At 50.0% G+C, this 25,222-nt stretch overlaps 1 protein-coding gene across 1 annotated transcript in view; it reads left to right on the top strand.

Annotated features, from left to right (window-relative positions):
* The window catches only part of CHAT (choline O-acetyltransferase), a 45,562-nt gene that overhangs the window by 12,025 nt on the left and 8,315 nt on the right, over positions 1-25,222 (top strand). The window contains exons 7-9 of the mRNA XM_036461198.2: positions 19,955-20,124; positions 22,324-22,424; positions 23,314-23,439. Coding sequence (XP_036317091.1) covers positions 19,955-20,124; positions 22,324-22,424; positions 23,314-23,439 — 397 coding nt within the window. The remainder of the gene's footprint in view (positions 1-19,954; positions 20,125-22,323; positions 22,425-23,313; positions 23,440-25,222) is intronic.

The following is a 25,222-nucleotide window of genomic DNA, read 5'->3' as shown; positions in this document are numbered from 1 at the left end:
GTCAGCTGAGGTTGCTTGATGCTGAAGGCACCTTTGGTACCCTCTTATTTCATCTGACCATGCTCCAGCTCTGGGTGACACTGGCTAGCCCTGGAATCCTGGGATGTTCCTGGGGCAGGAAGTTTTTGAGCTGGAGGAAGGCTGGCAGCAATGAAGCAGTTATGTTTTACTTGTTGGAAGGGGTGGTTCTCATTTGAGAGGTCTGAGTTGCTGGGAGAGCCATCAGATGAGGATTTGGGATGGAGCCCACCTCTGGGAGGGTGGTTGGCTGCCTTCTTTATATGAATTTTTGGTTCTAAACTTTTCATTATTAAGCTGAGAGTTTCCGAGCACCCCTATAAGAAATCCAGTTATAGTCTTAACATTTTAAAATCATCCTTCTGGAAACTACATTTTAAGTCCAAAGCCAGCTCTGTTCCCAGGAACTGGGAGAGCCTTTTCTTGCTCATGTTAGAGACTCCTGGATGAGAGGTCAGACTTCCATAAGCTTTCATCTGCCCCTCAGGTTTTCATTTGGCCAGGTGTCTATCTAAACTCCCCAAGTGTCTGCAAGCTGAGGATTGTGGTAGGCCTGCGGCGTGTAAGAGATAGAGAGGATGAAGTACTCTCCAGCCCACTAGTAAAGAGCAGGGAATTGAGGGCATGGGGAAGCAGGTTCAAATACACAGTAATGCGATATCTACCCATGTAAGGTAGCAGAGACAGCAGTGTCCAATAAGTGAGTTAGGACTTCAGAGCAGGAAGGGAGCCCTTCTAATTGGGAAGCTTTCAAAAGACTTTGTTGGAAGAGGTGGAAATTGTGCAAATCTCTGTGAGAAGAGTGAGAGCTGCAGGAGGGATGGGTGGCATACAGGCTGGCAGACTAGGGGTGGGTAAAGTGGACTACCTATCAGGGACATCTGCTCTGCCCAGTACCATGAGGAGAGCAGAGGGCTGGCAAAGTGGCCATGCTGACGGTACTGGTAGAGTGAAGAGGGAGCGGGCCTGGTTCTCTGGCAATAGGCACTGCATTTTCTGGTTCCCTCCCTAGAATGTTCGTCCACCGGACTGTCTAGCTCTTTGCACTGTCCAGAGCAAAGCTCAGCTTCAACACCTCAGGTCTTCCTTGAGCATTTATCCCCAATCATATTCTGTCCATTGGCCCTGTTTTCTCCTCTTAATTGCATTTTTTTTTTTTTTTTTTACTACCCAGACTTTTCCATTTGCTTGATTCCTGATGATTATCTGCTGCCCTCCCCCAGTCAATAAGGTCCAAGACAACTTTGAACCTGCTCTGCCAATTACAATAGGGGCCCAGTTGTATTTGTTAAATAAAAGAATGAAGGATTCTTAAGAAAACTGGGGCCCAGACTTATTTCCTGCTTACCAATGAACTATTCTTTTATTCAATTATTGGGCATCTGTGAATTCTTGGTTCTAAATCAGGGTTGCACAGGCCACAGGGAAGTTTGAGAGCTGAGCCTGTTCTCATGAACTGAGCCTCCAAATGTGAGAATTAATAACATCATTTGAAAGTGAGTTCATTCCCTCAGTAGACCATGGTCTAATCAAATCCCACTCTTCTCCCCTCCGGGGACAGTGACAGGAATCAAAATAATCACTTTTGCTTCCAGTACGGTTTCCACTTTATTAGCAGGCCAGGCCAAGCCATCTCCCTGCAGGACTGCCAGGGATTGCCTGGAGGTCTCAGTGCTTGGGCTGCCCTAATCGGAATTAATTTGTTAATGGCACTTGATCTGGTTTTCTGAATGGAAGTACTGTTTCTGGGGGAAGCGTGACAGCAAGGAGGGGGTGCACACGCCTTGCCTTTGGAAATTCAATTAATCCAGTTAGCACGGACTGTGTCATCTGTGTGGCAGGAAACCATTTCTTCTCTGGAGCAGCTCTTTTCCACAGAAGGCAAAAAGGAATACCATTTAGAAAACAGTTTCGGTATAAAAGTAAAATATTATGACAGCTTGGGTAGGATTAAGAGGGAGGATGGAAAGACAGTGGTGGGTCTAGATATGTTTCAACATAGAAGAAGGATAAAAGAAATGAAAAGTGTTTCCAGATCTTTTATTTAAGCAACTGAATAGATGGTGGTTCTATTCGCTGAGATGGGAATCAGGTTGAGACAGTGGCTATGAAATGGAGAAGTCCTTTCCAAGTATGTCAGGTCTGAGATGCCTTGAGTCATCTAAGTGGAGACATCAAATTAGATCTATGTGTCTGGAACTCAAGAGAGAGGTCAACACGGAGATATAAATTTGAGAGCCATCAGCACGTAAGTGATATTTAGTCATGGACCTGAGTGAGATCATCTAGAAGCAGAAGAATGGGGCCTCAGAGGTCAGATAGAGAAAGATGCTGAGGGCATTGAGAAAGCAGCCCTGAAATCAAGAGAAAACCAGATGAGTCACAAAGATCCAAGATGGAAGGAAGAAGTGGCCAGCCACACCGAATGCTGCAGAGAGCTCAAGGAAGCGTCACCAGTGACCTTCACAAAGGCCAGACTGGAGTAGTGGGAAGAATGAATGGTCATATACTGATAGAAGCGATCCAACAGCAGGAGGAAATTGTGTTTGAAGTCAATGAGTAGAATTAGTAAGTGTGGAGGACTCTTTTCGGACATTATGGGATTAAAAGGAGCAGAAAAATGTGGGAATCGCTGGAAGAGGGTTGGGATCAAGGGAAGTGTTTTTATTAGTAAACTTAAGGGCATGGTAGTATGTAGACAAATACATGGACATAATCCTATAGGAGAATTGTTAATGAGGAGAGAGAAGATAAATAAAGGGGTAAAGTTATTGCAAAGAAAGAAGGAAATGGAACCTAGATAATAGAGGCCTTTGGTTGGTGCCAGGAAAATGAAGACCAGAAGTCCATAAGACTGTGCTGTGGTAGTGGAACTATGAGGAGGTTTCTAACTAGTGACTACTGGTCTCAGATTACCAGGGCATGGCTATGAGCTGAGGGAGAGAGGATGATATTCTGAAGACAAAAGAGAATGCATGAGTTCTAACCAGCTTGGCTCAGTGGATGGAACATTAGCCATGGACTGAAGGGTCCTAGGTTTGATTTGGGTCAAGATCATGAATCTCAGCTGCAGGCTTGATTCATGGTCCTAATCAAGGCGCATGTGAGAGACAACCAATCAATGTGTCTCTCCCACATCGATGTCTCTCTATCTCTTACCCTCCCTTCCATTCTCTCTAAAAATCAATGAAAAAATATCTCAGGTGAGGGGAGAGAGAGAGAGAGAGAGAGAGAGAGAGAGAGAGAGAGAGAGAGAGAGAGAGAGAGAGAGAAAGAAAGAGAAAGGCCCTCTTGGAAAGTAGAAAAGAGAGCTTACTCATGAAACTTGATAATATTTATGGACTGTGTTGAGCTCATATTTGAGGATTTGGGGTCGTACATTTAGGAAAAGTAATTAGCATTGTTTTGCAGTTTCCCTCCACAATGTTCAGCTCCTCGGGTTCAGGCAAGGAGAAGGTGTGTCACCAGGTTTAGCCAAGGTTGATGAATAAGACTGAGGGAAAGGGGAAAGGTGTGGGAAAGGAATGGATATAATGTTGGAATCTAAACTGAGTCTGCTAGGGCTGCCATGACAAAGTGCCACATGCTGAGTGCTAACCCAACAGAAATGCATTTTCTCACAGATTTGGAAGCTACAGGTCTGAGATCAAGGTATCAGAGGAGTCAGTTTCTTCTGAGGTCCCTCCCCTTGGCTTACAGGTGACTGTCTTTTCCTTGGTCTTTACACTGTGTCCTAATTTTATCTTTTTATAAGGTCACCAGTCAAGTTGTATTAGATCCCATCCTAATGACTTCATTTTACTTAATTACCTCAGTAAATACTCCATGTCCAAACACAGTCTCATTCTGAAAAACTGGGAATTAGGACTTCATCTTAGGAATTTTGGGAGAACACAATTTATCTCATGATGGGAGGGAAGTGAAAGACAGAGGTGGATAATGGATCATGGAAATAGGTAGTATGGTTCATGGTTTGGGGGATGTCATTGACATGAGTCATGTTGCAATGGGGGTCACTGACTGTGTGAACCAAATGGTCACAAGTCTGGTCAGAAGGTTGGATGGTTGAAACTGAGACTTCAGGAGGTGTCCCTGGTACTGAATTTCCAGATGTGATTAGGGGAGTTGGGACTGACATTGGACTGCCACAGTTGGGAGGTTGAGAGTCTGAGAAAAGAGGATGTAAGCTGGGTTATCCACATGGACACTGAAACTACCGGGACAGTGATTGGAGTAGTGATGGGGAGGAGGAAGCTGAATCAGCAGCCCAGATCTGCACGATGCTGAGTTGTGAGAAGGTCAGTGGAACACGGCAATGAAGGGAGTGTTGGTTGTGATGGGAAGATAAAAGTCTAGCAGGTACAACTCCAAAGGGAAGGGGGATAGGAGGAGTCATTTAGAAGTGGGAACAGGGAGAATAAAGTCACCTACCTGACCTGGCCCTTGGGTACATGAGTCTCAAGGAAACCTCTTTGAAAAGGCACAGGGATGTGTAACCCTCAGGGGATACCACCTTCAGTTGAGGCAGAAGGTGAACAGACAATGCATTCAGAAGAAGTTAATGATGCAAGGGAACCAACCATTCCTAGTCAGGCATTATGAAGGGTTCAGGAAGGAGGAAAGGAGAGGGCAACAGACCCAGGAACAATGGTCATCATTGCAAAAAATACTCCCACATTCTTAACTTCTGGGAAGCTACTCTCCTAGTTCCAGACATACCTGTCTGGTGGTTATGGGGATGAAGACATCTTTCAAGCCCATAGCGGTATCACAATTAACACCTCAGGGTAGGTGCTTTTCAAATCATCTCTGCTGGAGGCCCAAGGTCTCCACCTCCCTTCCAGGAACTGGGCATGAGGCCTGTGCTCAGATGAAAGCTGCCCTTAAATTATCATCGGGTCAACTGAGGCCTAGCGAGGCAATTGATTTCATTAACCCTCTCTCCTCAACAAAAGAGGTGGTTCACCCACCTCCAGGCAGGCTGGCTTCCTCTGTGAGGTCCCAGGTTCCTCAGCCCACCCTTCCTGCTATGCCACTGAGATGGTGGAGGTCACAGAGGTCCAGTAATGCCACTGTGGCACAGCCCACAAGCAATGGGGCCAGATGTCTGCTACGACATGCCTTCCCTATGTGCCCAGTGTCCCCACACCTCCACTGCCCCTGACACAGCGCTTCTCATACAGCGCTCACTGAGAAGCTGGTGCAGGACATTGTGTGTATTGTCATCTCCATTGGCAGCCTGGTCCTCCACAGCCAGTGCCGAGAGCCCTCCTGGGAGAGTAAAAGTTACCAGCCCCACCAGGACCATCACTGGTCTTTATTGGGGACTCTGGAATAAGCAGGATTATTAGGACACAAGTAGACAGGTTAAGACCAAAGGAGCATCTCCAAAAAGAGTCATCTGGGGGCCTCACCCTTCTACCTGTCCTAGCCCAGGAGGGTTTCCTGTGCCAACTGGGACTTGAGGCTTATGCCAACTTCTGTCCTCGTGACTGGGGCTGGCGATGACATCCGGGTTCTCTGGCTGGTGCCTTAAAACACACACACACACACACACACACAAAAACACACAGACAGACGCACACACACCAGAATCCTCAGGCCCAGTGCTTTCCCAATAGGACAGGTGAAGGCCTGGGATCTCCATTTTTAAGCACCACCTGGTGCAGCCAAGGTTGGGACACCATTGTTAGTGGCCTCTGTGCCTGGTGGTCCCCCTTGATGCTGGGCCCTGTCCTGGGCACTTTATTGCTTTAGGTCTTCATTTATAGCCCCGAGGGGAATTTCATCCTCAAGGAATGGAGGAGGCTGTGTCTCCCACGGGTTGAGGGAACCCCACCCTTAGAGGTGTCAGCTGCAGAGCTGGGCCTAACCCAGTAGCAGGGCTTGGCAGGCGCCCATAATTTAGGGACTCCAGGAGGGATGTTCATGTCCTCTCAGGACCTCCCTCCCCAGCGAGCTGTGGCTTTCTGAACCCAGAAGGAACCAACACTGTTATCCTGGTCTGGAAATTTAATTATACATTCAGCTCTGAGTCTGGAAGACTACAGCGCTTGTCAATTTATAGGAAAAGGATAGCCAGCTCGGAGAGCCCCCACCCACCCCACTCCAGCCTGCTGGCTTTCCTGGGTGCTGCTGTGGAGATCCTGCCAACAGGCTTGGAGGCAGATGCCTCCGTTTACACAGTCCCAAAAATATTTACCCCCAGCAGCCAATCAGAGAGGGGGCACTGCTCTCAAGGAAGGAGCTGACAGAAGGCGGCTGCCTCTGCAGAAGGCCTCGGTCACGGTTTACATCCACCACTCAGAATGGGGCGTTTGGCTACTTAAATATTGTCAACCAGAGATAGGCAGTCTGCTGGTCTTAAAACCAATTACATATTAGCAGCCTCTGATTTAATTGGCCCACAAATACCGCCTGGGCTCTTGAGGCTGAATGCTGTCTTCCCTCTTGTGGGGAAGGGAGGCTTGATCCAGGGCTCCCTCCCACAGAGGACACATGAAGGCCAGAGCATCCACACAAGAAGAGGGACGTGGTCCAGGGCAAGAGGGCTGGCCTTGACCCGTCATCCCTGTTGTGCCCTGAAACCGGCTCCCTAGGCTAGGACACGATGATGGCAGCCCGCCCGGTGGCTAGGCCCAGGGCAATGCAGAGGGCCTGCAAGCAGTGGTCTGGTGCCTGGCATGCAGAGAATGTTCACCAAGTGATAAGTTTTATTAGATTTGGGGAATACTCTGGGGACACAGCCTCTCTGGAAAGATCTGGTCAGCTGAAAATCGGCACCTGTTGAATGGGCACTGTCCATGCAGCCGTGATGGTGGCCTGTGGCCATAGACTGAATGGCCTGTACTCCTTGCCAGAACCCTGACCCTCATTACCTCCGGGATGCTCTCCTGCTTCCCTCAGGCCCGCCACGTTCCACATGCCCCATGTGTGTAGGTGATAGACACCTCTCTTCCATTTCCCTTGTGGCCATGCCTTCACTTCCATGAAATCATGGGCAGCACAGTGGTATTTGGGGTACAAGGCAGCTGGGAGGTAGTTTGGGTATCTCTTGCTTTTCTTCACTCACCACCCCTCCCCTGATTCCAGAAGCATGGTAGCTCTTTACATCTGCCTTTGTGGGAAGCATGCTTAGCGCACAGAGGAAGAAGCAATTCTTGGCTCTTGAGTTCTGTTTTTTTTAAATTAAATTACTATAAATCTATTTGGGGGTAATTGTAGGTGCATATGCTCTTGTAAGAAATAATCTTGACTCTCCCCTTGCTATCATCTCGCCAAACTCTAGTACAACATCACAACCAGGATGTCACCACTGAGAAAGTTAAAATACAGGACTTCTCCATCTCTTTTTAGCCACACCTGCTTCCCCCTGCCCCCACCCTTCTTAGCCCCTGGCCACCACTAATCTGCATTATTTCAAGGATGTTATATAAATGGAACATACCGTATGAATCTTCTGAGGTTGGCCTCCCCCCTCTCCCCCCTCCCCCCCTGCCCTCCCACACCCCACTCAGTGTAATTCTCTAGACTAGAGCCTCATCTACCGTGTGCATGTGTCGAAAGTTCATTCCTTTTATGTCGTCCACCGCACACCTGCATCACGACAGGTGATGTAGCCATTCACCCATCAAGGGACGTTTGATTTTTTTCCTCTTCATCTTGGCTATTTCAGATAAAGCTTCTATTTACATATACGTATAGGTTTTTGTGTAATTGTAATACTCATTTCAGGAAAAATGCCCAGAAATGAAATTGCTAGGTCATTTTGATATCTGTATCTTTAGGTTTTTGAAGAGACTGCATTCCCATCAACAATGTCTGAGCAATCTACTTTTTATACATCCTCATCAGCATTCGGTTGGTCACTATTTTTTATTTCAGTCATTCTGATAGGTCTGTATTGATATTTTACTATAGTTTTAATTTACATTTCTCTTTATGATTGATGGTGCTGAATATCTCTTCACCTGCAAATTTGCCATCTTTACATCCTTTTTAATGGAATAGTGGCTGTTTTGGTTTTGTTATTGTTTTTTATTGTTCTGTGAGTTCTAAGCGTTGTTCATGTTCTTTACTAGCCTTTTGTTGGATATGTAGTTTTATATTTCCTCCCAATCTGTAGCTTATCTTCTCACCTTCCTAATAGGATGTTTCATTGAATAAATGTTTTAGTTTTGATAAGAAGTCCAGCTTACCAAATTTCCTTTTTATGGATTCTTCATTTGGTGTCAAGTTTAAGAATTCTTTGCCTAGCCCAAAGATTATCTTTTTAATTTTTTTCTGAAAGTTTTTAAATATTACATTGTACATTGAAATTGATGATCCATTTTGAATTGGTTTTGTATAAGGTGTGGGATTTATGTCCAGGATTTTTATTTATGCATTTATTTACTTTGCCTATTGGTGTCCAATTGCTCTAGCAACATTAGTTGAAAAAGGCCTCCTTTACTTTTACACCTTTGTCAGCATCAGTTAGGCATATTTTTGTGGGTCTATTTGCAGGTTTTCTGTTCTCTTACATTGGTCTGTGTTGATCTCTTTGCCAATTCCACACTTGCTTGGTTATGTAGCTGTATAATGTCTTGAAATTGGGTATATGATTTCTCCAACTTTATTCTTTTTCAAACTTGTTTTAGCTATTCTAGCTCCTTTGCCTTTTCACACAGACTTTAGAAAATCTTGTCTATACATACAAAAAATCTTGAGAGATTTTGATGGGACCTGTGTTGAACCTGTATATAAAATTTGGAGAATTGACATCTTTGCTGTGCTGAGTCTTCTGATGCCCGAACACAGGGTATCTCTCCATTTACTTATACCTTTTTGATTTATTTCATCAGTGTTTTGTAGTTTCAGCACACAACTCGTGTGCCTTTTTGCTTGATTTACACAGAAGTGTTCATTTGTTTTGCATGATAGTAAATGGTGTTGTATTTTTAATTTTGGTGTTCATGTGTTTGTTTCTGGGACACAGAAATACAATTGATTGCCATATGGTTATTTTATACTAGTGACCTGATGCATGAAATTAGTGCATGGGGGGAGGTTCCCCGCAGCCCAGCCTGCACCCCCTCCAATCAGGGACCTCTTGGGGGATGTCCAATCTCAGAGAGGTTAGGGGCAATCAGGCAGGCAGGCAGGTGAGCAGTTAGGAGCCAGAAGTCCCATAGGAATCAGGCCTAAACTGGCAATTGGACATTCTTCTCTCAATATGGGACTGCTGGTTCATAACTGCTCACCTGCCTGCCTGCCTGATTGCCCCCAACTGCCCTCCCCTGCAGGCCTGGTTGCCTCAACTGCCCTCCCCTGCTGGCCTGATCTCACCCCCAACTACTCTCCCCCGATGGCATGATTGCCCTTAATGGCCTCTGCCTTGGCCCCCAACACCATGGCTTTGTCAAGAAAGAACTCGGATGTCTGGAAGATGGCTGGTCAATCTGGTCTAATTAGCATATCACCCTTTTAGTAGCATAGGTAGATTATATAGGATAGGATTGCTTAAATGGGGGAGAGGGGCTTTTTCAGCAGGAGAAGATGCTCTTGGCAGACAAAAATACATAATCCCTATAACTGGACTGATAGCCAGACATGTGCACTATGCTGCCAAACTGGTCATTAAAAAATTAAACTGCTTTCTTATACCTTACACCAAATAGCTATTGCCCTTAGAACCCCTCCTCAGCCCCTATCTTAGGTCCTGCCTTCAAAGTTCACCCATATTAGATTCTGATTGGTCAGTTTCTATGCCAGTCAGTGTCAAAAGCTCCACCTCCTAGACAGCCATTGTCTCCTCACAGTTGACCCAGATTTGGTTCTGATTAGTCAGTTTCTATGCCAGTCATCATCTCCAAACCTATCAATGGGCCTGATCAGAGAGGCAGGCTGATAAGCAGCCCCAGAAAAGGCCTGAGAGAAAGAGAGGCTAAGCTGCTAGCCAGGCCCCAAGCAAAAGAGAGAGGCAAGGGCTGGTCAATAGCTGCCATGGAGGCTACAGATCAGATCCTGTTTCTCTCTCCAGACCTCTTTTTGGGCCTGATCTGCAGCCCCGTCAGCAGTCAGTGCTGGGTCCAGGCTCCCACAGCTGCAGCAGTCAGTGCTACGCCACCTCAGTAACTCAGCACTGACTTCTGGTCAATTGAGCCTTCAGTTGTTTTGGATGTTACAGACCCTGGTTTTTTATTTATTAGGATCCTGCAAACTTGTTGAATTTATTAGTTCTAGGAGAGTCGGTTTTTTTGTTTTGTTTTTTGTATATTCCCTGGGATTTTCTACATAAACAATCATGTCATGAAAACTGGGGCAGTTTTTTCCCTTTCTGATCTATATCCCTTCTATCCCTTTTCTTGACTTGTTGCACTGGCCAGAGCGCCTGGTACTATGTGGAACAGCAATGGCAAGACTGGGTGGTATCTTTTCTTGTTCCTGATTTAGGTGAAAAGCATGTAATCTTTCACCTTTAAATATGATGTTAGCTATAGCTGTTTTGTAGATGGTTTTTATGAAGTTGAGGAAGTTCCCATCTATTTCTAGTTTTTTGAGATTTCATCATGACTAGATGTTGAATTCTGTCTAGTACTTCCACTGCATCAATTGATATAATGAATTTTTTTTTAGTATGATGGATTACATTGATATGTTTTGTTGTATCTCTGAAATTAGGCCCACTTAATCATGGAACACAACTCTTTTTATATGTTACTTAATTCCATTTGTTTATGTATTGCTTACTATTATCATATCTATATTCATTAGGATTATTGGTCTATAGTTTTGTGTGTGTGTATGTGTGTGTGTATTTGTGTGTGTATGCTCTTTGTCTGTTTTGGTGTCAGGGTAACACTGGGTTCATTAACTGAATTGGAAAGCGTTTCTTCCTCTTTTAATATCTGAATAAATTGTGTATACTGTGTAAAGTTTTCCTTAAATGTTTGGTAGAATTCTCCAGTGCAACTATCTGTGACTGAATTTTTTTGTGTGGAAGTTTTAAACTTACAAATTCAATTTACTTAATAGTTATAGAATTATTCAATTTTTATATTTTATGTTTGGTGTATTATAATAGTTTATACTTTTAAAGGGATTGGTCCATTTCAGTTAAATTGTCAAATTTATGTCTGTAGAGTTGTTCACAGTATTTCCTGATCATCCTTTGATGTGTGCACGGTCTATAATGATAGCTGTTTCATCCTGATGTTGTGTCTTTTCTCTCTTGGATTTTGTTGTTGTTAGACTTGCTGGAGATTTGATTGATCTTTTAAAGGAACCAGCTTTCTTTTCATTAATTTTCTGTTTTTTGTTTGTTTTGTTTTTAATCTCATTGACTTCCTTCCTCCCGCTTGCCTTGTGTTTATTTTGTCTTCTTGAGGGGAGAGCTTATATTATTCATTTGAAACTTGTCTTCTTTTCTAATGTCAGCATTTGTGCTGTACATTTTTTTCTCAGCAATGCTTCAGCTGTGCTCACAAATTTTTATATGGTGCATTCTTATATTCATTCATTTCCATTTTTAGAACATTTCCTTTAAAACTTCCTCTTTGACCCATCAGAGTTTTCTTGAGTATTTAAATATTTGAAACTTTTTCTGATACTTATTTCTACTTTGATTCCAGTGGTCAGAGAACACATTTTGTAAGTTCTTTTCAGTTTGTTACGGGTGTTTTATGGCTTAGGATATGGTCTACGCTGGCATATGTGTTTCATGGGAACATGAAAAGAATGTGTATTCTGCTGGTGGTGTATGGAGTGTTCTATAAATGTCAATTAGATTCTGGCGATTGATTGTGCTGTTGAGTTTTTCTATGTACTTGCTGACTTCCTATCTAGTTTTATGTCAATTATCGAGACAGGGGTGCTAAAGCCTCCAAATGCAGTTGTGGGTTTGTCTATTTCTCCCTTCAATTCTGTCAGTTTTTGCTCCACATGTTTTATCTTGTTTTGTGGTATGTTTAGTATATACACATTTAGAATTGGTATGTCTTCTTGGTATTGTTTGTTTTACATGTAATGTCTATGGTAATTTTCTTTGCTCTGAAGTTTATTTTATCTGATGTTAATATAGCCACTCCTGGCTTTTTTTAATTAATGTTTGCTTGATATACCTTTTTTCCTTTTATTTAACTTTCAACAATAATTATATTTGATATGAGTTTCTTGTAGGTAGCATATATCTGGGACATGTTTTTAACCTACATTGTCAATTTCTGTCAATGTAATTATTGATATTCTGGGGTTTCATTCTGCCATTTTTCCCCCCCCTTTTTCAGTTCTTGATTTCTTTTTCTTGCCTTCCTGTGGGTTACTTGAACATTTTTTTAGAATTCAATTTAAATTTATCTGCAGGGTTTTCAGTGAATCTGTTTGTATAGCTTCTGCTGGTGGTTTCTATAGGTATTATATGATTTATCACAGTATACTTCTGTTAAAATTTTGCTTCTTCTAGTGAAGTGTAGAAGGCTTACCACCCTTTACATCTCTTTACTCTTCTCCATTTATAATATAATTATCTTAAATATTTTCTCTAATATAAATTTAAAACCACAGTGTTATAATTTTTGCCTCAACAGTGAAATATAATTGAAAAAAACTCAAAAAGAAAATGAAAAGTTGTTTATAAGATTGCTAGAGACAAATTCTCTTTGAGTTTTCTGACTTAAGAATGCTTTGATTTCCCTTTATTCCTGGAGGATATTTTGCTGGACGTAGCGTTCTGGGGTGACAGTCCTTTTCCTTTAGCACAGAGAAAGGTCACACCATCTCCCACCAGCTGTAAGGCTCCTGCTGGGAAATACGCTGCAATTTCTATTGCTTTTATATTTCTGCATAGGCAAAGTGTCATTTCTCTCTCGCTCTCTCTGCTCTCAACTTTCTTTTCTTTGTATTTGGTTTTCAGGAGTTTGACTAATGCTATGCCATGGTGTGCATTTTTAATTTATTCTGTTTGAGATTAGCTGAGCTCCTTCGATCTTTAGATCGATGTCTTTTGCCCAAGTTGGGAAGTTTCTAGCCATTATTTCTAACAGTGAAATCCTAATCTTTCCTGCCCTGTGAGAGCTTTTGTTTCACAGATCCTTTAGACTCTGTTTTTTTTCTTAATAGTCTATTTTCTTTCTGTCAAATGGGCTAATTTCTATTGCTTTATCTCCAACTCCACTGATTTTTTTTTTCTTGTCCATTACATTCTGCTGTTGAGCCATCGACTGGCCTTTTAATAATGGCTCTTATATTTCTTAGTCCTGAAATTATCATTTTTTTATCTTTTAAAATTTTTATTAAATTTATTGAGGTGACATTGGTTAATAAAATTATACAGGATTCGCGTGTACAGTTCTGTAATACACCATATGTATATTGTATTGTGTGTTCATTGCCCCAAGTCAAGTCTCCTTCCATCACCATTTGTCCTCCCTTAACCCTCTCCTACCTGGTCCTGTTATTGCACCAGAGCCTGGCGATGTAGTGGGAAGCTGCAGAGAGGAGAGCATTCTACAATCTTACAATTATATCTCAGCCTTTCGATAAGCTTATGTCATAGTGTTTGTATTATGCTGGAAAACTGTTGCTATTTTATTTTTAAAATTTCAGCATTATTGAGATATCACTGACAAATTAGATCCTGATGTCTTGGCTGGGGTTGTGGGGGAGTAAATTACTATCTAAAAGTTTTCTGTTTTGCAACTCTATCTCTTACCTGGTCCTTTGGCTAAAGAGAGCAGGCTTTTATCAGGCTGCTGTGTTTTTTTGTTTGTTTGTTTGTTTGTTTGTTTGTTTTGTCCACTCTTGTTTGTGTTTTTATGTTGCTGGCGACTTCAGCTTCAAGTCTGAGGTTTTGAGAAACAGAAAACCTAAAGACCCAGTGGCTTGAACAACAGATATTTATTTCTCACAGTTTTGGAGGCTAGAAGTACAAGATCAAGGCATTGGTAGGGTTGGTTTCTCCTGAGGCCACTCTCTCTGGCTTCCAGACAATTACCATCTCAGTGCATCCTCCCATGGCCTTTACTCTTTGCAAATACATCCCTGGTCTCTTCCTCCTCTTATAAGAACAACAGGCATATTGGTTTAGGGCTCCACCCTTATGACTTCATTTAACCTTAGTGAACTCTTTAAAGGCCCTGCCTCAAAATACAGTTACATTGGGGGTAGGGTTTCAATATATAAAGTCGAGGGCAGAGGGAGGGGACATAAGTTAGTCCATGACAGCCAAGGAACCCACTATCATATGTTCCTTGTGTCCTGAGGTTCTTAGTCATTCTGACTTCCTCTTTCCATCTTTCAGAGTCTTCTATGTTTGTTTTAAATATAGTGGGAGGAGTAGGGAAAAGTCTATTTTCTCTCCTTAGAAGTAGAAGTCCCTCCTTCTTGAGCTTTCTAAAGAGCCCTTATTACTCAAGTCAAAGCAGTTCTGATTTGCAAAGACCAAGTTTAATTGTGCAAGAGACACATTTCTTAGAATTCTTATAGCCCTGGGGATAGGGAACCTAAAGATTACCCCATAAGCCATAGAGTAGAGAAGTACATGGCATGTGTGATGGCAGATTTCCTCTCAAGAGAGGTATGATCCCTTCATCTGGGGAGGAAGGATGCTCAGATGGGGTTCACAATGGTTTAGAAGCTATAAGCCTCTGAGGAGGTGCTAGGTGCCTTCATCTTCCTAGACCAGTGGTCAGAAAACTCATTAGTCAACAGAGCCAAATATCAACAGTATAAAAATTGAAATTTCTTTTGAGAGCCAAATTTTTTAAACTTAAACTTCTAGTGCCACTTCTTCAAAATAGACTTGCCCAGGCCATGTATTTTGTGGAAGGGGCCAAAGAGCTGCATGTGAGCTACAGTTTGCCGACTGCTGCCCTAGACCATATGAAGCTGACCCAGGCCAACTTCCCAGAGCAAACAAGTGTCTCAGCGAAGGCGCACGCGCGTTCGTGTGTGTGTGTGTGTGTGTGTGTGTGTGTGTGTGTGTGTGTACAGTGTGTGTGTGTGTGTGTGTGTGTGTGTACAGCACCTGAGAGTTCTGCAGACTTCCAAAGGCAGAGGTGCCGTGCTGTTTTCTCTTTGCTCACCTTAATCACAGTCTGTAAGCTTCCACCGCGAACAGAAGCTCCAGGGCCCTCCAAGCCCCTGGTGGCCTCTGGAATTTCTGCATCACCAAAGCTGTCATCTCCCCGTGCGTGGGTGGCAGAATGAGCTCCTCCTATTACTCAGCTCCGACTTCTCACTATTAAGCAGGGCTCCTTGAGGAAGATTGATTTACTGCATTAAATGAGCCTCCGTGTGCTCGATGACGATGTCACAAGACAAACGGCCCCTGCCGTGTGCCTCCAGTCCTCGGCTCCACGTTTCCATTTGAGCCAGAGTCATGGTGGATGAGTTTGGTATAGTTTATTTTCTGCCTGACACGATAAACTTGTCAGCGTTTGACCGATCAGCTCCTTGTATGAGGGAGTTCATTTGCAAGGCCACCTGGCATCCCCACTCGGCTGTCCTGCTCCCATTTCACTCTGTCTAATGAGCCAGGACCTGGTTCCTGTTGGTTGGCCCTGAGCTCCAGGGCCCTGCACAGCCAGCATGCCAGGAGTGATGGCTCAGCCTTCCCATGAGTCCCCTCTCCTGTCTGGAAGGGGGCGGGCACTGATGCCTGGGAAGCGATCCTTTTTTCCTGCCCAGCTGGGGAGGAGTGAGCCAAGCCTTCACTTTCCTACTCACAGGCTCTGTCAGGCTGCTCCCAGTCCTCTGGCTGGACCCCCTGGGGCTCCTGGGGAGCTGCAGCCTTCCCATGCCACCTTGGCCGTGGAGCTGCTCCTAGGTTTAGGCACCAAGGTTTGGGCAGACACCAGACCCGAGTTCTCAGAGATCACTGAGACATGGCAAACAGGTCCAAGGTGGGCAGCATTAGGGCCACTCATGGCCCTTGTCTGGCTCCAGTGTCGTGCCCTTCCTAAGGGCCCTTCCCAAGCTGTTGGCAACCTAGACTCTCTCTGACCACATCAGCCTCTGCCCAGACCTGCCAGTGGCTCCCTGCTGTGCTCCTCTGGGCCTCACTGTGAGTAGGGATGATAGCAGTGCCTGCTCAATGTTCACCTGTATGAGAGCTCTGATTGATGCCTGGCACAGAGCAGGAGCTCAGCAAGGTTAGCTAACAACACCTGCCAGCTTCACCCATACCCTGCACGTGTTCAACCCTTCCAGCCCTCAGAGCCTGTTCTCATACAGTTGTCCCCTTCCTGACAAGCTTCTCCTTCCTCTCTGTGTATCTGAATCTGCCCCAGGCCTTCTCATGCTCTGAAGTCATTAGCCAGCCTGGGAGCCCAAAGGAACCCCAGAACAGCACGTGGTGCAGGACCAGACAACATGGTAACTGGTCAGGCCACCTACTGGAGCAGAGATGGGTAGAGCTTCGAGCCGTGCAAAGTGTCATGAATCCCTTCCCATTTCCTTCCCGCTCCTCACTCCCCCGGGAAGCTCCATGCCCCCCAGGGTAGTGGTTTTCTGACCCCCCAGCAGCCATGGCCTTTCCTCTGGGCTCCCTCTCTGAACTGTGCACACAGATCTCACCCTTACCTGCTCATACACTATCAAGTCCATTGACAGCAATAGACATTGCCTGCCTGAGCTTGGGGCCCAGACCTCACCCTCTGCAAGCTCATCGATGGGGGAGGGGACCAGTTCAGAGCTCCTGGGGCTGGACTGGCTGTGCCTGCTTGAGGCATGGATGTCTGGGGCAGGATGCACTTTGGGGTCACGTGCTGTGTGGTAGTAGACAGTTGTGTAGAGGGAATTGGACCGGCCCTGTGTGAGGCTGGCCTGGTGACAGAGCCTGGGCTCCTCATCTGCACTGAGCAGGTGGCACCAGGTGTGAGGCATCCTGGAGGGCGGGAAGTCTGTCTGGGCTTCTCTCCCTGTGCCAGGACACAGGCCAGCGCTATTAGAGGACTGGGAGCTGAGAGGGTTCCACAAGCGTGGCTTCGATAGGCAGCTCGGGAGAAGGACGCCCGTCCGGAGAAAGCCTGTGCAGTGGTGAGGAGACATGTGTGCACAGGGGTCTAGGGTGTGGCAGGAGGCTGGTGTGCGGTGCATGCGAAGAGCAAGGGGATGTGAGCCCTGAGGGCAGCAGAGGTAGCTCTGGACCCAGGCGTTGTGTTTAGGAGTTTGGATTCTCCCTGGTGGGCAGGAGGAGCTGTGCCAGGTTGAGGGTGACACGATGACTCCACCACACTTGCGCAGCGGGAAGGCAGGGCCACGGGCCTCATTCATCTTTAGCTCCTCAGCTTGGTGTTCAGGAGATTGAGGAGGAGAGCCTGAGGCCACGTGGAAGGTGATGAGTCATCCTGGCCCCAAGGGAACAGGGGCATCCTGAAAGCACGGTGCTCCCCAGACCCTCTTTATTCTAGGAGGGAGGGTGGATGGCAGAGGGCGGCTGGTCACCCTCCTCCCCAGAGTGGTAGTTCTACTCTGGGCCATGGCTCCTTCCCCCAGAATTTTCAAAAAGGGGAGGAAGGGGGTGGTGAGAGACTGGGAACGCCTTTCACAGGAAGACATGTGGAAACTTCTCATGAACCTGGAGGGACGCCTGGGCAGGGTAGGGACCAGCACAGGCAGCCTTAGCATCGCGTGCCAGCAGGTGTTAGCAGACCCAGGGAGGGCCTCAGGGATTACCTCACTCGAGGCCCACAGCACCAGCAGGTGAACTTGCCACAAGCCTGAGAGGGAGCAGCCCCAAGAGGCTAGGGCAAGGCCAAGGTAAAGAGGAGCTCCAGGGCCCAGCTGGGCTGAAAGAAGGACAGGCATGTTCTTGCTGGGGTCCTCCACGGGCTTCATCGGCCGTGCCTGGGACGGTGCTGTGTGCTGGCTGCAACCCACAGGCAGGGCCGGGCCGCTGAGTAGAGCCTGTGAGGAGACCTGGAGCCTGAGAGTGGGAGCTGCGTCTGCTCCCACACGTTCCCTTCAGGGAGCCATTCCAGTGACTGTGAGATGGTGGGCATGATTCTTGGCTTGAGGCTCTGGAAGAAGAGAAGGCTCCAAAGCCGGGCCCTGAAAGGGGGAGTCCCGACTCAGCAGGACCCAGTGGGGAAGGGAAGGCACAGGAGCCGTGAGTGCAAGTGGCTGCACATGCAGAGGGCTGTGCACCTGGGCTCAGAACCAAGGGGCACAGAGAGGGGAAGCCATTGCTCAGGACCAGGGACACCCAAGTGGGGGAAGGGAGACCCCATATTCCACAGAGAGAATGGCCTTCTGGACAAGCACCTTGAATTTAAATGTCTGCAGGACCCAGGGGGGCTGTATTATGAGCAAAACCTGTCAAAGAAGGGTGCATCTTCTCAGCTGCAGCTGATCCCTGCAATGTGAGAATGTGAACCCAACGCACGAGACCATGCACGCTGGGTTAAATATGGCCACCGGAGACAGGAAGCCCACCATCACAGTGGTTTAAAAATACAAGGGCCCTCTCACTGTCATGTGTGCCGGAAGTGACCGGCGCTGACACAGGAGGCTGCGGCTCTTCCATCTCGCTGCGAGGGGGTGGCCCTCACCCCCCTGATCCTGGGAGGAGGCTAGAGCTCCAGTGATTACACCTGTGCTCCAGGCAGCAGGAGGGAGGAAGGCGGGAAGGGCAAAGAGCCCATGTCAGTCATCGCTAAGGAGGTTTCTTAGAAGCTGTCAGAAGTGCTTCTAGATCTTGCTGGGAGGACTTAGACACATGGTTACCCTGGCGGTAAGGGAGGCTGGGCAGTGCTGCTGAACCTCTGGTTGCCGCTGTCCCAAGCTAAAAACCAGGTGCCCTGCGGCTGAAGGCAGCATGGCATTGCAATATGCAGCCAGCAATCACACACTCGCTGCCCTTGGACAGTTTGTCTGCCTCAAACACCACCTCACCTTCCCTGCAGGCAGTCCCTGGGACTCGGGGTGGTGATGGTGCAGCAGCCAGTCCGGAAGGCTGGCTCTCTGGGTCGTGTGCAGCCTCTCCAGCGGTCCCAGAGCCACAGCCCTGTGGGTGGTGGAGAGAGACAGCCGCCACCAGGAAGAGTCCTGCCTGGAGAAGGGCCAGGGCAGACCAGCCTGGTCTCCGGCAGGCTTTGTGGTGGAGGAAGCTGCGGCAGCCCATCTGGCTGGCCTAGCTCTGCTGTGGGCAGAACCCCATGCCCAGTGTCCCGGGGGAGGGTTCCAGCTCCCTTGGCAACAGGCCTCCTGCACAACTCAGTGGCTTTTAATCTGTTTATCGTGATGAGTCCATTGGCCTAAAAGGGCCCCATGGGCTCATCTGGTCACAGGTTTAGGGCAGCCTGGCCCTTCCATCTGCTCCTGCAGCGACATAGCTGCAGAAGGGGCGGTAGAAGTGGCGGGGGGGAGGGTGAGGCGGGGAGAGCAGTACCCTGGCTCTCTTACTTCTGACTTCCATGTAAAACAAATTAATTTTAAAATTCTGGAAAGTAATGTTTGAAAAGCATAATTCAGGGCAAATAAATATGCCCGTGTGGCAGATTGGGGTTGTGGTATGGAGCAAGGTGCTGTGGGTGGGGAGCTGGCGCTGTGGGTGGGGAGCTGGCGCTGTGGGTGGGGAGTTGGTGCTGTGGGTGGGGAGCTGGCGCTGTGGGTGGGGAGTTGGCGCTGTGGGTGGGGAGTTGGTGCTCTGGGTGGGGAGTTGGCGCTGTGGATGAGGCATTGGAATTGCATAGTCTAGTGTCCATGGAGAAGGCTCTGCACCAGCTCCTTTCACTTAGGCAGAGAAGTGGCCACACATCTGGAGGCAGAACTGGCCACAGCTGGAGGGACTTTCAGGCTGACTTCACACCCACACACTGGGATTGGGGAGGGGTCAGGACTGGCTCCAGGTCTGGGTGTCCAGGTGTGTGTCTGCCTGTGGAGTGTGGGGCGGTGCAGAGGGGGCCCCAGGCCCCAAGTGGGACAGGTGGTAAGTCCTTGCTTGCCCGCCCTGCAGACTCCACCAACCGGGACTCGCTGGACATGATCGAGCGCTGCATGTGCCTGGTGTGCCTGGACGCCCCGGCCGGCGTGGAGCTCAGTGACACCAACAGGGCGCTCCAGCTCCTTCACGGCGGAGGCTGCAGCCGGAACGGGGCGAACCGCTGGTACGACAAGTCCCTGCAGGTGAGCCGCCACCATGTGGCCAGTGGCCTGAGCCAGCACTGCTCACGTGGGGCAGACCTGCTGGCCGGCCTCTGCTGGCCAGGACACTGCATGCGGGGCCCAGGGAGCTGAAGGGGTTGGAGATGGGGCCTTGGTGTCAGCCCTGGACTGGCCAGGACTCCTCGGGGGCCGGTGGCCAAACCCCACTCATGCTCAGCAACCTTCCTGCAGCCTGTGCCATGCCGGTCCCCTGGGCAGCCCTGGGCTCTCCCCCTCCCACCACACACTGTAAGGTGGCCATCTGCCAGGGCCCACCAAACAAGTCCTCAACACATTCGACAAGAATCACATCTGATGCCCAGAGATTTCAGCGTTTCTGAGTTTCTGTCCCCTCGGCCTGGCCGCCGGACACACCTCCTTCATCCCTGGGAGATAGGGCAGCCCAGCATCTCCACAGAGGAAAAGCCAGAATAAAAGGAAGCAATTCCTTTTGTTTGTCATCGTATGACGTTAGCTCAGAAACAAGGCGCTCACCGTGGCCTGGAGAAAATGCTCATGCAGGCGGGGGGCGGGGGGCGGTTGGGCCGCTCATTCCTGTTCTCCCGTCCCTTTTGTCCAGCATGCCCACCCTAAACCGAACCCTGCTTGTTTTTAAGGCCACCGCACTGTCACCGTGACCTCATCACATAGCAGAGCGGTCTCTGGCTTCACATAGCGAGCATTCAGGCTCGTTTTGTCCTCCTCCACCCTGCGTTCCGCAGCTGCCCTCCTCGTGGGGGTGCCTACTGCCGCTGCTGCTTCCGACCTGCCCTCGCCGCTGCGCTGGCTGTCAGCCTTCACAGCGATGCTAATGGCTCGCCTTCCGCGGAGCAGCGGGGGAGGGAAATGATATAATGGGTGTACAGAACACGGAGCAGAGGCAGGTTGTTAAAAGGCACTGTTTGCTGCCTTTCTTTCAGTGGCAGGAACAGAAAAACATCCCTGTGTGAGTGGGCACCATACCCCCCCCCCCCCCCCCCCCCCCCCCCGCCTCATGTGGGGACCGGACCCACCTCTGCGTTCTGTCCGAAGGTGGGACAGGTTACCAGGCCAGCCGGAGAGCCCCGCTGGTTTCATGGGCAGGAACTGGGAGGACAGAGAGCATTCTTGGGACAGAAGGCCGGGGCACGGGGTGGGGGAGGGGAGAAAAGTGGGGAGCTTTGAGAGACTCTATGCCATGGAGTCTATGGGAAGGTGAAGACTGGGAGTGGAGATTGGGGCAGCTGACAGCTTGGCCCCCGGGGGAGCGGAGACAGTGGGCTCGGTGTGCTGTGTGTGTGTGCCCGGCAGGGTTCAGCAGCTCGTTCGCTCGCCTGGCTGGTCTCTGGAGTGTGGCCATGCGGGCTGAGCTGCAGGCGGCCCTGCTTTAATTGGGTTATTTGTGCGTTCCTCCCAGGGTTTTTGTGCAGAGCATGTCCCTTTCCCATGTCAGCTGACTACAGCTTTGTAAGATCATGAAAATTCATAAGTAACCCGCCCGGTTCCCATGGTCCTCCCATGTGCCTCCTCTGGAGCCTCATCTCAGTGCTGCACGCCAGCCTTGTCCGAGGCCGTCAGCCAAGAGCAGACAGAAGCCAGAGGAGGTGCCTGTGGCCTCTCCCGGCCGCGGTCCCCCCAGTGTGGAATCGGGTCTCTGAACACCTTTTCCTCTCTCCCACCGAGAGAGGTTTGATTTCTCCCCAGGCATCTGTGCGCCGTCCAGACTGGAGTGTTTCCTTTCATTCGGTCATCCCACAAAGTCACTGAGCACCTGCCATGGGGCAGACACTGGTCTAGGGCCTGGGCATAAAACCAGTGGTGCCCGAACACCAGGGCCACCCGGCACCCCTCACACAGTGTAGTTCAGGACGGTGTCCCTGCCACCGCTGTGAAGGGGCTCAGGGCTCACAGACGCTGAGGGAACGGGCCCATGACTGAGGCAGAGTGTGCCCAGCTGGTCAGGGCCCACTGGGACCCTGGGCAGCGCCTGCCCCGCCCAGAGCGTTTCTGGGAGGGCGCGCAGGCCAGTGCTGGGTGCAACGCCCAGTCTCGGGCCCTGGCAGCTGCATGCAGGGTTCTTTTCGGGAGACAAGGGCCTCAAGAAGGGGTTCCCTGCGGTGGCCAGGGGCCCGGCCTGGAGCCGGAGGACAGGTGTGAGATGCTGATGCCCAGAAGCCCGCTCACATCTCTTCCTTCACGCAGTTCGTGGTGGGCAGGGACGGCACCTGCGGCGTGGTGTGCGAGCACTCCCCGTTCGACGGCATCGTCCTGGTGCAGTGCGTGGAGCACCTCCTCAAGCACATGTGAGTCTGGAGGGAGGGCCCCCTGCAGCCCGGCGCCATGCCAGACTGCCCCGCGGCCAAGCGGCCCAGGAAGGCGGGGGGGGGGGGGGGGGGGGGGGGGGGGGGGCAGCAGGAGCTGCATAAGCCTGGAAAGCATCTTAGCAAAACTGGATTTGCAAACCAGCTTGAAAGGGACATTTTATGCTTTACCAGCCATGGACAGAAGGGCTGGTTTAGGGCAGTTAGGGAGAGGCTAATTAGAAACATCTTCAGTCCAGGGAGACCCCATCCACCGTACTGTGTGCCCCGAGTCCCGGGTGGGTGGACTGAAGACCCAGCATGGAGGAAGGGCTGTAGCTACCCCTCCTGCCGTCCGTCGGCTGGGCCGCCCTCCCTAGCCTTCGAGCCAGCCGGACTAAGGGCTTCGCTGGCCTTGAAACACACCGCGTTCCTGCTCCGTTTACGGCTTTGCTCCTTCTCTCCTTCTGGAACCTTCTCCCTAAATCTAAGTTCTAAACTTCTTCCATGATGTGGGGGCTCTTTAGGGTCACTGGAAACCCAACCAACCCTTGTAAACACAGCAGCCCAGTTTGTTTCAGTTTATCTCCAAATGTTTTATAATTGTTAGTGGTATGTGTAGTTGAACAGGAAAATGCAACATAATAATAATAATAATAATAACACAACAACAACAACAACAATAATATTTGGCTTTGGACTCGGGTGGAACTGGAGGGACTCTGGCCTGCCACTTGCTAGTCTGGGTGGCCTCGGAGCCTCACTCTCCCTCAGGCAGTGGCAGGGCAGCTCCTGCCACTGCCCCTCCGGCCGCTGGGGTGGCGGGACACAGAGGCCCCGAAGCTGCTGCCGCAGCCCCAGCTCAGGCTCGGAGGCCCCTCTCTGCCTGCAGGATGAGCAGCAAGAAGCTGGTCCGCGCCGACTCCGTCAGTGAGCTGCCGGCCCCCCGGAGGCTGCGGTGGAAGTGCTCCCCCGTGATTCAAGGCTTCTTAGCCTCCTCCGCAGAAAAACTCCAGCGGTAAGGGAAAGCCGGGCTCCTGCAGGGTGGTGCTCCGGGGTTACCCCGTGTCCTCCTTCCTGTCCTGGCTGCTGAGCACCCCGCTCCTCCGCCCCACCCCACATGGAAATGTAGGCAAAGTGAAGGGGAGCCATAACTCGGGGGGAAATGACCTTGCTGACAGACCCATCATTTCCATAAAATGCAAACGCGCAGCTTTTTTCCAAGGGTTCTGCCCGCCTGAGCAGAGCCAAGGCGGGGACCCCGTCCCGTCAGAGGAGTAGTGAACACTGGTTTGAATAGTTCATTTGAATCCCAGCTACTTCCCTTTGCTTGAGTTTACAGGGCAACCTGATAAGGGAGCTCCCGTTCCCAAGGGCAGTGCAGCCGCCAGTGTAGCCTGTGCCAGGCCTATGCTGAGACTCTGAGGACACAGGTCCTGTGCCAGGCCTGCCCCCCAGATTCCGTGGGGGGAGTGGACCCCCCAGCAAAGGTGTGTGATGCAGTCACCCAAACCCACAGGACACGGGCTGGATTCCGCCAGGATGTGAGGGAGGGCTTTGCCACGGGTCTGGCAGGATGGAGAGGAGTCTGCAGGCAGCTGGGAAGTGGTGGGTTCATTAAAGATCCAGCAAGAGAGGATGGCCAGAGGCGGGAGCCACATTGTCCAGAGCTCCGCGCTCCTCACGTCACAGGCTGGACACTGTGAGGAGCCCTGGAGGACGGTGTGCAGGGGTTTCCGAGAGCCAGGGAGGAGCCTGTGGGAACAGGGTAGGTGAGCTGGATAGACTGTGGCTGGACTCGGAGGCCGAGTGGTAGGGAGGACAAGTTAGCTCACTGGGAGCTGCTGGGGAGGTTGGCCGGCCTTCGTGGGGGAGGGGCAGTCACCATTCATCTATAAGGTGGTGCTGATATCTCAACCTTGGGCAGCCGTGTGGGCACAAGCAGAGCACTAGGAGGGCGAGCTGGTTGCTGAGCCCTGGGAAAGGGGAGAACTGCTCACTTTTAGGGGGTTGAGCAGGATCCTGAGGCCCCCAGCTGCTCTCTGGAGGACCTGAGGAGCCAGAGGCCCGTGCGTGGGCAAACAGGAGGGTCCTGAGCTGCACACGAACAAGAATGGGGTCCGAGTGGGCATAGTCTGGGCAAAGGTTTCCAGGGGGCTGTGGTGACCGTGAGCTCAGCCTGTGTGGGGCCGGTGAGTCAACGGGCCAGACGTTCCTGTGGGAGCGGGCTCTCTGCGTTCTGAGTCCCCAGACCTGGCGTGGCCCCACCGAGAGCTGAGGCCGCGCGTGGCAGGAAAACGTTCCCAGGGGGCAGGCAGGAGCGCCAGGTCCAGAGGGAGCGAGTGTGAGAGGGACCAAGGCTGCCCCCAGGGCTCTGCTGGCACGTGGCTGGTGGGTGTGTGGTGTGGACCTTGCTGACCTCTGCTCCAGGGGGCAGTCAGCCTGGACCTCATGCTCATTATGAAGGAGGAGACTGGTCATTAATGGGCAGCAGGAAGGGAGAGACCTGTGGCCACAGTGGGGGCAGGAAGGGAGAGGCCTGTGGCCACACTGGGGGCAGGAAGGGAGAGGCCTGTGGCCACACTGGGGGGCAGAAGGGAGAGGCCTGGGGCCACACTGGGGGGCAGAAGGGAGAGACCTGGGGCCACACTGGGGGCAGGAAGGGAGAGACCTGTGGCCACACTGGGGGGCAGAAGGGAGAGGCCTGGGGCCACACTGGGGGGCGGAAGGGAGAGGCCTGTGGCCACACTGGGGGGCGGAAGGGAGAGGCCTGTGGCCACACTGGGGGGCGGAAGGGAGAG

This window comes from Pipistrellus kuhlii, unplaced genomic scaffold, assembly GCF_014108245.1.
Source record: "Pipistrellus kuhlii isolate mPipKuh1 unplaced genomic scaffold, mPipKuh1.p scaffold_m20_p_35, whole genome shotgun sequence".
Classification (NCBI taxonomy): Eukaryota; Metazoa; Chordata; class Mammalia; order Chiroptera; family Vespertilionidae; genus Pipistrellus; species Pipistrellus kuhlii.
This window is presented reverse-complemented; position numbering and strand designations above follow the sequence as displayed.